General features: G+C 46.5%; 1 protein-coding gene across 1 annotated transcript in view; it reads right to left on the bottom strand.

The window, feature by feature from the left end:
• The window catches only part of mdn1 (midasin AAA ATPase 1), a 103928-nt gene that overhangs the window by 76255 nt on the left and 15141 nt on the right, over positions 1-12532 (bottom strand). The window contains 5 exon segments of the mRNA XM_030127817.1: positions 409-469; positions 555-703; positions 1604-1716; positions 1787-1882; positions 2001-2082. Of these exon segments, the coding sequence (XP_029983677.1) occupies positions 409-469; positions 555-703; positions 1604-1716; positions 1787-1882; positions 2001-2082 (501 nt within the window).

Raw genomic sequence — 12532 nt, 5'->3', positions numbered from 1 at the left:
CATATATTCTTCACCCCACATTTTTTTAAGAATATAGTTTGAAAAAGTCGTCACAATCCAGTTGCTTTGCACTAAATTTAATATCATGGCCATTAAGGGCACACACTGAATATTACATATACAATTTAAAAATGACTGTACAAAATATGTTCTTGTTTTTTTTCCCCTGAAGAAAGATTTTAGATCCTGTGATGCTCTTTTAAATGTTCACCTTTGCACAGCTCTGTTAATTTCCCCACAACAGATTTCACTACGAAAGAAATAATATGACAGAGGAATAGAAACCCCTGAGAAAATGGGGTCCCAACATTTTGCCCACAAGTAAGTGCAATTTGGGAGCTGTGACCATTACATCTATAACAGATACAAGCTGGTAGTCATTCTTTCTAATGATAAGCAGGGACTCACCCTCCAAGCAGGTCAGCAGTGTCACTCTGTTGGTTCATGTTCACAACCCGTAACCGGTGTCCTGGTCCAAACAGGAACACGTCAGCCACTATGTTTGTTAACTCTTTAACACCAGCGTATGTGTTTGTTCAATACTATATACTCACCTGTGACAGCAGCCAGGTGTTGTACAGTGGAGGTCTTTCCAGTTCCGGTCTCTCCCACCAGTAAAACGGCTTCTCCTTTGTCCACACAAACAGCTAACTGTTCCAGCAGCACAGCAGAAGGACGAGTGGCTGCAAACGTCTGGTTATTCCTGGTCAGAGACATTCAATAGGACTGCCAGTCTTTCTGAGTTTATATGTACATGATCAGACTTCCTAAAGTCTCACTGTGAAACCATGTGATTGTTTTCTTCAGCCTGGTTTCATTCATACTGATCAGGACAGGACACATCTGAGTAATCAGACATGTACGTCAAATGTTCATTAACCAGGATGGAATAAAACATAAATACAGGAATAGATCACAATTTATACTGTATAAAATATATCACATTGCACTAGCAGCAAATATTCCTATTTTTATTACACCACACAGGCACCAAGATAGTTGTGGCTATCATGTGTTTTGGATCCAGAAATAACCATATTTACAAAAATGGGTGGAGCCAGGGAACAGCTCCAGGGGTGAAACCCCCCCAATGTAAAACTAAAGCTGACTCACTGAAAACACAAATTACATGGAAGGCTCTCACTGTCATGTTAAACACCCACAACCACATCTAGAGTTCAGGCATCTGTCAGGAAGAAACACATTTTATTCACACATTCATTTCAGTCAGTGTTTTCTAGTACATGTTTTCCTGGATCAAAACTGAACAGCTTCACTCTTCCTCATCATCATTTTATTCTGAAAACCATTCAGGTTTTACTCATGTCCTTGGCTCATCATGGGACAGACAACTCCCCTGAGGTTTTTCCTTTCATTTACCACCTTCTGTGTTCATAATGGCTTTCAGAAACATTCAATATGAATATCTGGACACATCCTGATGGATATCACCATAATGTGTTGTAAAATCAATTCAATGTTTATTCAATTTACCAACAGCAGGGCTATTTTGAGTGGGTGAGCATTGGTGCAACAGCGGGCTGATGGGTATTTGGTGTAAACAGAGGTCAATGTGGGTGAGTGGACCGGATGTGTCACTTACCCACTCAGTTGGACGGCTTCAGTCTGTTTTCGACTCAGTGTCACTCTGCCCACTGAAACCTCCAGGTCTGTCACAGAGATGCCTGGCTGATACATCTGGCAGAAGTACTGGGCCTGGACACACAGACGTCTTCAGCACAATGTCTGACAGAAACCACCTTCAACAGCTTCTGAATTCTCATACCTTCTCTTTAGAGATGTTGAGCTTGCTGCCAATAATTTCAGCCATTCTCAGTCGACTCTCAGGATTAGACAACATTGATGTAAAGCAGTCAAGAGCCTGACAAAGAGTTTATAGTCAACATTAAATACAGTGTCGGGCATGCCAAGTCACAACATGCAATCACATTCACTGAGTGTTATTCAAGGTCAGTCATTGTGAAACACATCTCACTAACCTCTTGGAAGACGTTCTGTGCTGTGGCTGAAGATGTGCTGTCAAAGTTGGCACTGATGCGCTCACACCATTTCAATAAGTCTCTGTGGAAATGAAAGGAAGACAAGAAAATAAATCCAAACCTGACAAAGAAAATGAATGACAAACACTACAGCCCCATAATTGGCTCATGACAAGAACAATGAAAATCTATCAATAACTTAAATGCAACTAAATAAAGGCTACTGATGCATGACATACGTCCATCCTCTGGACATATGGAGGTAGGTAAGAGATAATATAGAGCATATAATATATATATTTTACATTCACTTTATACTGCACCTTTATTCCTGTGGGGGAACTCACCGCACTGTAAATGTATTTAATGTATTAAAATCACCTTTACATTTGAGAACAATGGGCCTTATGCAGAAAAACATAAATGAACAAATATTCTCTTATTTTTGTTCTTATCCTACATATTCTCTTATTTTGTTTGTACCCATAGATTTGTGAGATTCATCAGTGTTGTCTTATTTTTGTTCATACCCCAGGTAAGAAAACATTTTATGAGCGGTCGAGTGCATTTTACCAAGATTGGATAAAAACATCACAGCCTAGGAAGGAACATAGAAACACATAATAAAATCTAATCCAAATTATTTTATGTTTTAGAGGAATTTCTATGATTGATAATTAACTTTGTAGTTGAAAAATATCTTATACGTCATTTGAACCACAGCATATGGTGTCATATGGAATGTCTGACTGAACACCATAGTATGAAAAAAATAAATTAATAAAAATTAATAATATTTGGGAGACAGTGGAATTGAATATATTTCACTTTAACTTGTTATGTCTCAGATTTGTTTTTGTCATGATAGCCCATAAATTAATTCATGGGCTATTTAATGTGTGTGTGTGTGTGTGTGGTGTGGGGGGGGGGGGGGGGGGGGGGTCTAGTAAGTCTAGTAGTCAAAAACTATGGCCACAAACATTCATTCATCATCTGAACCTGCTTTATCCTCACTAGTGTCACAGGGGTCACTGGAGCCTATCCCGCCTACTTATGGGCAAAGGCGGGGTACACCCTGAATGAGTCGCCAGTTCATCATGCCACAGAGACAACCAACCAATCACTCACATTGCTTATGGGCAATTTAGATTAACAAATTAACCTGTTAGGGAGGAATGCAGAAAGGTCCCACCCCCATCAATGAATGTTGGAATCAAACCCAGAACCTTCTTGTTGTGAGGTACAAGTGCTATCCACTGCACAACCGCGACACCACAATGAAAGGTCCCTCCCCCTATCGACTGGTGTTGGAATCGAACCCAGAACCTTCTTGTTGTGTGGCACGAGTGCTTTCCACTGCACCACCATGTCGCCGCAGTGAAAACAAACTTTTTTAAAAATTCTGATCTTAATATTCATAGTAAGTTTTCATTCAGACCCCGATGAAGACATTGTCCATTCATTTTGGTCTGTTTGTTTGTTTATAGCTCCGGCACAAAAATAAATACATATTTTCACTGTCACATGGAGGACCATAGTTTTTCTTCCAAGAGAATCTGACAGGACTTAGTGGATCCACCTTTTTTAGTACTTTTATCTGTAAAACTACAGAACACCTGTCAGAGATTATTTCTATATTAAACCTCTTTCTTCTTGCCTGTAACTGGTCGTCTCATTCATATCCTCGTGTTTCCACTGCTGTGTTCTGTTCCTGCAATGTCTGACACTATGAAACACTATGAAATGTCACACGCTTCCAATTTGTTTGATTTGATTCAGAAGTATCAAGAATTCACTGTTACTAAAGTTCTTCTTTTTCTTCCTGCCCTTTTTTTGTTCATCTCTGAAATTTCTGACCCAAAGCCAGCTAAAATGCACATGGAACAAGGCCTGCCATTTTATCATGTTAAGTGGGTATGATCACATATGCTAATTTAAAACTATGGGCCACACTCATCCCCTTTTAAAATCAGGTGAGGTTCAACATTCATCACACTTGGATAAGAGCAGAACTTTGTGGTAAGAACTCATTCTGCATTTCATTGCAGTTCATTCCTCTTTTTTTTTTCTCTTAACACAGAAATAGAAGAAAACATAAGGGAAATTTAAGAGAATGTTGCTGCACGAGGCCCTTCATGTAGCATTTGATTCTATAGTGTGTATGTGTTGCGATAAGTGACCAGCTATGTGGAGTAGATGTAGTCAATAGCATTAACCCTGATGACCCACTGCACCATATGAGCATCACAAGCTGATCAAGTTAATGACATTGATCCATGAAAGGTTCATACACAGCACATTGATGAATCTTTGACAGCACACCTTCAGTGGAGCACAATGAAAGCATGAGGCAAAAGCAAAGCAGCATCGACAGATGAGTAATGTGTCTAAGTGAGGATGACCCTGTTACCTCATGACAATGCACTGACCTTTACAATGATTCAATCATTCAGACCCATCGTCCTCACTGCAGCCTGATCTATAATCTATCCAACATGACAGCATCAAGTGGAAAGCTAATTAAAGGCATGAATGCTGCTGCTGCTGCTGCACACTGACTGGTACTGTTGACCCAGTGTTGAGGGAACAGTGTCAAGATGATGCACTGCTGTCAGGCAGTAACAACATTGAAGGTTATACATACTATTCAGCAACAATATTCAGTACACACAGCTGTAGTAAAATCAAATGAATACATGTAGTCCAGTATGCATAAACATATGAAAGCTACCCGTTACAAGAAGATAACAGTGAGGGCATTTCCCGATCTTAAAGGTGCCCTGCCACACAAAACTGTTTTTACTTGTATTTTTACCTCCGCCAAGGAGGTTATGTTTTTGCTAGTGTTGGTTTGTCTGTCTGTCTGTTTGACTGTCTGGGCTCTCCGAGTGCTTTTCTAGAAAAGAGAGCGCAGACCTCTGCCAAGGCAGATCAGTGGGCCCCCATGGCCCCCCCACCCCTGATCACCACTAAAATTTAATCATTTGTTCCTTGTGCCAGTCTCAACATTTCATGAAATTTTCATGCAAATCCATCCATAACTTTTTGAGTTCTATTTCATCCCTACTGACCGCCAGAGGCGGTACTTCAAGCACTGAATGATCACTCTTGCGCATGCGCAGGTCAAGTATTAATGACAACAAAGTCACCTGTGACCTCCTGGTGGCTCACGTGAGTCTATATAGTCATGTGACACCGGAACCTCAGTCCCTTTTGTTCTTCTTGCGCGCAGGTTGTACTGAGTGCATGAGTGGTTGTGCTAAAGCTGTTAGCTCTTGTGTACATACCACTACTTTTCTCACGGCTTGCTGCTGGTAGCCTCGTGACTGGCTTTTACGGTCGGATCGGGTGAGTCTCGCCCTCCAGGAGCTGCACAAGCTGCATCCATTATACACCAGATCAGCGACTGGTAAGTTTATTTTGTTATCTTATAGCTCCGTTGTGGCTCGGCTGCTCAGACGTTTTCTGTTACAGCTGTACAGCTGTGTTCGGCTGATTACAGCTTTTCTAATTGACTGAGCGACCGTGTTTGGCGTCTGCTTCAGTGTTTGTTATTGGCACCCATTTTCGGTGTTGTGCCGTTTGTTTGCTAATAATAGCTTGTCTTTGTTACATGTTTTATCAACAGTACAGCTTACTGTACGCTCTCATTTGCTGAATTTATTTTGATTTCATGGGTTATTGTCTCACTAGTGGCGTTTTCTGCTCGACGTGAGTCCTACGAGCTGACCACTGAGCCGGGCTCAGTACACAGCTGAGTCAATAATGGCGTTTTCTGCTCGACCTGACTCAGTCTACCTGCTTATTAGCTTGCATTATGCTCGAAAATTTGTGCTGCTCAGCCTGTTTGGCCCCGCTCCAACCGGAGGATGGGCATGATTTGTGCCCCTCTTGCCTTGGAGTGGAGCATCTCAGGGAGGCGCTATCCAAGGATGCATGTGCTAATTGTAGCGTTATGCTCTGGGCAGAACGACTAACTCCTTTGGTTGCATTTCAGCAGCCTACTGACTGCGCAGTCACTATGCAGCCAAGCAAATGGCCGCCAGGACAGTCAGCGTCTCTGAAGCAGTCAGCTGCACGGGCGCAGTCAGTGCCTAAGAAAAGAGCTAGACAGGACAAAACTGGGGTGTTGTCCACACGGATGGATCAACTCACATCAAGAGTTGGCCCAAATGAAAGCCCTCTCCCAGTCTTCCCAGACAGATGCCGGCCGCAGCATAGCTCCTTCCCCTGAGCAGGATGGAGCCTCGGCCCGGGATGAAGATGCTATTTCGATCGCAGCTTCTGGTACCCATTTCTCTGAGGGCTTCCCAGTGTTGGGCTCCCAGACTTCTGGTTCTGACTCCAATGCCTCCATCTGCTCTCAGGGAGGCAGAGAAGAGTCTGTGACGGCAGCTATTAGGACAGCTCTTGCCCACTTGCAGCTGGATGCTCCGCAGGCCTGACCTGCTGCTTCTAACGCTTTCTTCCGGCGCCATGATACTGAGGCGGCCTTGGTAGTCCCTCCCTCAGAGGAGTATGTCAAAGAATTACATGCCTGCGGGACTGATACGAAGGCGTTTTCGCGGCTGACAACTGATGGCAGGGTCCTGGCTGCCATGCAGGAGGCGCCCAAGTTTGGCTTAGGTCATATGCCAGCAGTGGAACCGGGCATTGCCTCTCTTATTGTCCCTCCTGATGAGGCTCTGAGGCCTAATGCGGTCCGCGACCGCAGTGTCGTATCACGGACAACCTGCTCTGCAGGGTCTACGACTCGGGGGCCCGTATGGGCCGGATTGGGAACTCTCTCTCTCATTTGATGCTGGGCCTATCTTCCTCCCTGTTGTTGGTGCCCATGGATCAGTCAACGCAGAGCTTAGTGGATGCGTCCCTACAGGCGTTTGCTCTCATGACAAGAGAGCTTGGACGCATGCTCTCTACCATGGTCCAGACTCGGCGCCAGGTCTGGCTGGCGCAGTCGCCGCTAACTGAGCCCTGTAGGAGAACCTTAAGAGCTGTGACTGTGGTTCCGGGGGAACTGTTGGGTTCTGCTGCGCTTGAAGCCCTGGAGCGCACAGCCCAGGCCTCCCATACAAGACAGCAGCTGGCAGGGCTCCACAGACATGACCATCAACCTGTTGGCACTAGGATGGCTGTGGCTCTGTCACAGAGGTTCTCACTGCCATCTGCTCCATTTATTGAGCCCCATAGGCCGGCTCCGAGACCAGCTCAAAACCAGGGAGACCAGGCTGGATTTCGGACTTCACGTCCGTTTAGGGCCACACAGCCTGGTCGGTGTCCCCCCAGGCCCTCGGGAGGCCAGGGAGCCTGCAGATGATGCAATAAGGCCGGTAGTCGGATGTTTTACCTGGAACAACTCAGAAGCTGGGCTGCCCATACCCCAGATTGCTGGGTGCTGACAACCTTGTCCAGGGATACCATCTTCAGTTCCGACGCCGGCCCCCTGTCCCTGGTCGGGTCAGAATGACGGTCATCTGCGACCCGGCAAAGGCACGGGTGCTGAACCAAGAGATTTGCACCTTGCTGGCCAAGGGTGCAATAGTGCCTGTGGACCCCCTGCTGGATCCAGGGGGCTTTCATTCCAAGTATTTTCTGGTCCCGAAGAAAACCGGAGATCTACACCCAGTACTAGATCTCAGGGACCTGAATGTGTTTTTAAAGGTATTACCCTTTCACATGCTGACCACCAGGGAGGTGTTGCACGCAATTTCCCCGGGAGACTGGTTCACGTCAATCGACCTGAAAGACGGATATTTCCATGTCCCCACTGCACTACGTCATTGGCGGTTTCTTCGCTTTGCATTCCAGGGGAAGCATTTTCAGTTCAGGGTCCTCCCATTCGGGCTCTTGCTGTCTCCCAGGGTGTTCAGCCGGTGTGTGGCAGCGGCCCTGTCCCCCCTGCAGGCGCGGGGGTTGAGAATTCTGCCTTACCTAGACGACTGGCTTATCTGTGCAGCAACCCGTGACCAAGCTGTCTGGGACACTCAGAGGGTGCTCAATCATGTAGGCCGCCTGGGCCTACGGGTGAATATGGAGAAGAGCAATCTCACTCCTTTACAGGAAACGGTCTTTCTTGGCATTTCCCTGAATTCAGTTTCAATGACTGCTTGCCCCTCACCCCAGCGGGTCAGCAGTATTTTGGACCTGCTTCCAATGTTCCGGCACGGCAGGGCTCTGCCCTTTGTGCTGTATCTGCGCCTTCTGGGCATGCTCACAGCCGCATCCGGTGTGGTGCCCCTAGGGCTGCTTTCACTGCGACCACTTCAGATGTGGTTAAACGGCCTGGGCTTGGACCCTGCACGGCATGCACACAGACACAGGACACTTCGTGTCCCACCTCAGTGCATCCGGTCTCTATCCCGGTGGAGGGACAGGTCGTATATCACAACAGGGGTCCCACTCGGCTCCCTCCTGTCACGCAGGGAGGTGGTGCATACAGATGCGTCCTCCACGGGTTGGGGTGCGACCTGGCAGGGGCGGATGGCCCAGAGCACATGGTCCCTACTGCAGAGCAGGGAACACATCAACGTCCTGAAGTTGCTGGCTGTGTACCTGGCTCTCCAGTACTTCCTCCCAGGCTTGCAAGGCAGGCATGTGCTGGTGAGATCGGACAACACTGCTGTTGTCTTTCACATTAATCACCAGAGAGGCACCAGGTCAAAGAAGCTATTGCGCATAACTCAGCAGCTCCTGACCTGGGCGGCTCCACACTTTCCCAGCCTCCGGGCAGCCCACATCCCTGGACCACAGAACATGCCTGCAGATTTTCTGTCACGTCAGAAGCTGCTTCCGGGAGAGTGGAAGCTTCACCCCGAGGTGGTCGATTGCATTTGGAGGACCTTTGGCAGAGCAGAAGAGGACCTCTTTGCCTCCAAAGAAGCAGTTCACTGTCCCCTTTGGTTCTCCCTGACAGACAGCGCCAGTCCTTTGGGCTGCGATGCCCTGGCACACGATTGGCCCCACACTCTCCTCTACACTTTCCCTCCATTTCCCCCTGATTTTTCAGACTCTCCTCAGGGTCCTTCAGGAAGGGCACAGGGTCCTTTTGGTGGCCCCCTTTTGGCCGGCGAGGACTTGGTTTCCTCTGCTGCGCAGGCTTTGCTCCGGCCTACCGATGCGCTTTCCCTCCAGGAGAGATCTCCTGTCACAGCTGGCGGGCCGAATTCTTCACCCCGACCTGGATCGCCTCCAGCTCTGGGTTTGGCCACTGCAAGACCTGGCTGCTCCTTCTCCTGTTATGATGGGGAGGTAGGGCGCACGATGGCTAATGCACGGGCACCATCCACACGTGCTGTGTATGCCAACAAATGGGCAGTTTTTGAGAAATGGTGCCATGGCAAAGGACGGGACCCAATACATTGTTCAGTCCCTGACATACTGGCCTTCCTTCAGGAGTTGTTGAATTGAGGGTGGTCTCCGTCCACATTGAAGGTTCATGTGGCTGCCATTTCCTGCTGGCATGTTGGGATGAACAGTTGTTCGGTGGGCCGTGACAAGGAAATTTCACAGTTCTAGAAGGGTGCTAGGCGTTTGCATCCACCCATACGCCACATCGCACCGGCATTGGACCTTTCTCTAGTGCTTGAGGCCCTTCGGTCCTCCCTATTTGAGCCCCTAGTGGGGGTGGACCTCAAATGGCTTTCACTGAAGACTGCATTCCTTATGGCAATGGCTTCTGCAAAACGTGTGGGAGAACTACAAGTCCTCTCCATAAGTGAGTCATGTTGCCAGTGGAACCCTGATAGCTCAGGTGTTACACTGTGGACTGATGTGTCATTTATTCCTAAGGTGCCATCAATGGCAGGCCACACCCAGCCACTCCAGCTTGCCCATTTTGACACCGAGGCCCCCTTTGAGCCTCTGTGCCCTGTCCGTGCTCTGGAAGCATACATCACTTCCACAGCATCTTTGCGGAAAACAGATAGTCTGTTCATCTGCTATGCTGGGGCACGAACAGATCAGGCTCTTTCTAAGCAACGTCTTGCCCACTGGATTGTGGGCATGATTGCAAAAGCCTACACCTTGCAACGTCAACCTCTGCCTGCTGGAGTTAGGTGCCACTTAACGAGGAGCCTATCGACCTCATGGGCTGCCATGAATGGAGTGCCATTGGAGGTTATATGCAGGGCAGCCTCCTGGTCTTCTCCAAACACCTTTGCAAGGTTCTACAGGGTGAATGTAGCCACACCCCATCCGCTACAAGGCATCCTGCGGCAGCAACCCTCTACATCTCACTAAGGTGGGTATTGTTGTAGCAGTTGTTGTCAGGGGTTTTGCAGATTCCTCATGACCTTATTGATATACATCATCCAGTGCTTGAAGCACCGCCTCTGGCGGTCAGTAGGGATGAAATAGAACGAAACGATAACTTTCGTTATCTTACACACGGACAGACAGACAGACAAACAAACAGACAAACAAATACCGGGGGCGGGGGCGGGGCGGGGGCCGAAGGGTACTGATCTGCCTTGGCGGAAGTCTGCGCTCTCCGAGTGCTTTTCTAGTTTTAAATATGTTAGGCCCATAGGTGTTTGTGTTATGTAGTGAATTTGAAAATGAACTGCTACATCCTCTGCCTGCTACTGCCACTGAAAAAAGTAAGTGGAGAAATCAGGTCAATTAGAAAAGTTGGTCAGTGTGATGTGTTAATGCCTGAGCTCATTACTATTCATGAGCTCACCCGGGTGCAGCCACGCCCACAGAATTCATCTAGCTCTGTGACAGTTTTTGTATACAGCAAGCTGGAGCGCTGTAAAGGGGGGTAAATATGACAAATTCATGAGGCCCAGCATTCCCGGGGGGGCCATAGAGCAATGGAGGGGACCCAGTGGATACAGGTTAGAAGTTGTGAAAATTCTGTGTAAGGTTCGCTGTACAAGAGAGACATAGAACCCGGGAATCGGTCGTTCAAAGCATGTTAAATTTCGGTTTCCATTAGTTCCTCTACTTGTTGCACAGGGTAAAGGATGCTGAAAAGCCAGGCTTTCATTGGCTAGTTGTTAGCAAATCAGAGTCAAACAGATTAGCATGTTGAATATTCATGAGAACCAGCGCAAACTGAGCTGAGTCTTCCAGGAGGCTTTCTATACCACATTAGAATGGCTTAAAACTTGGTAACCAAGGCATTTCTTCCACAAAAAATGTTAGAGTCCATGGTAGAACTTCAGACTTTATTACAAAAGTAATAAAATACATGTGGCAGGGCACCTTTAACTTTCATCTAACATTCCTGTAACAACATAATTTGTCAGTCTTGCTATTGATATTACCCACAGCTAAAGTTGAGCCACCTGTCTGTGGAAAAATGTTTTATTAAATAAGCACTAGTTCCTCAACAGGTGAGTCACAACCTGTAAATTACACTTGTCAACAAAACAGCAAACATTAAGCTTTAATTCAGTCAAAATGTTTATTAATTTAGGAATAATGTAAAGATGCACCCTCAGAACACTAATAACACAGCATGTACAAGTAAAACACATGAGACCTGAATGAGTCTTGAGTCTATAGAACCAAGTTTTTTTGACAGCATCTAGTGGTTGGCAGAGAAATTACACTGTTGTTGTGGTCATTTCCAATCAATTTTAAACTAAGTTTTGATGTGTTCCTAAACCAAACCAAGTAATAGTAAGACAGACCCATAGGCCATCTGTGCAACAAAGACTCTTATCTGGACTTTTTTGCTCTTCATACTTGCTAGGGCAAAGTCTTCCTAGAAAACCATGAAGCGGAGCTTTTTTTAATTGCTCTCTGCAGATTTGCCCCAGCTAAAAGTATGTCAGAGTCCACAATTTTCTCTGGTCCCCTACCTAACCAGCTTCCAATGGGTGGGTGGTAGGGCTGCAACAACTTCTCAACTAGTCGACAAATACTCAACAGCAAAATTGGTTGACAACAATGACTAATTAAGTAGTCAACAGGTGGTTAGTAACGTCATTGTGTGTATCCCTGGCCATGTAATGCCATTCTAAATAATGTTTCAGTGTAGTCAATTGAAGTAGCTCAGAGTGAGACATCTCACTTGTCCCAAGTCTTTGACATACTGACTGCACATGTACAGTGGTGACCGTGAACAGAAGGCAAAGCAGCAGCAGGAGGCGGTTGAAGTGAGAACAAACTGAAACATGGAAAAAAAATTGTATTGCTGCTTGATATTAGTTCAATATAGAATAAAATATGTATTTAACAAACTTTGTTATGGATTGCAATTGTTGGTGTTACGACCCATAGGTGGGTCTGTAGTGTCATTCCGTGGGTGTGTCTTTTTTTTTCTTTGTGTGAATGGACAAATATGTTCCAGGTGGTGAGCCAAATTCTCCCCCCATGATTGGAGCAGCGGCTGGAGGTGGACCTTTAAAGACCGCGGAGCTGGGCTGGACGGGTGTCACACTTCCTCTACTCCCAACCCCGCCTTCATCCTGCCAGCATTCCCGTTTCAGAAGTAGGGGTGGGCTGCCCTGTTTGTTTTGTCTCGTTTTCTCCTGTGTTTTTGATAAGGAAGGTTAGAGCTTGTATTTTGGTTTCTTTATTTT

The sequence above is a fragment of the Sphaeramia orbicularis genome, chromosome 24, assembly GCF_902148855.1.
Source record: "Sphaeramia orbicularis chromosome 24, fSphaOr1.1, whole genome shotgun sequence".
Classification (NCBI taxonomy): domain Eukaryota; kingdom Metazoa; phylum Chordata; class Actinopteri; order Kurtiformes; family Apogonidae; genus Sphaeramia; species Sphaeramia orbicularis.
This window is presented reverse-complemented; position numbering and strand designations above follow the sequence as displayed.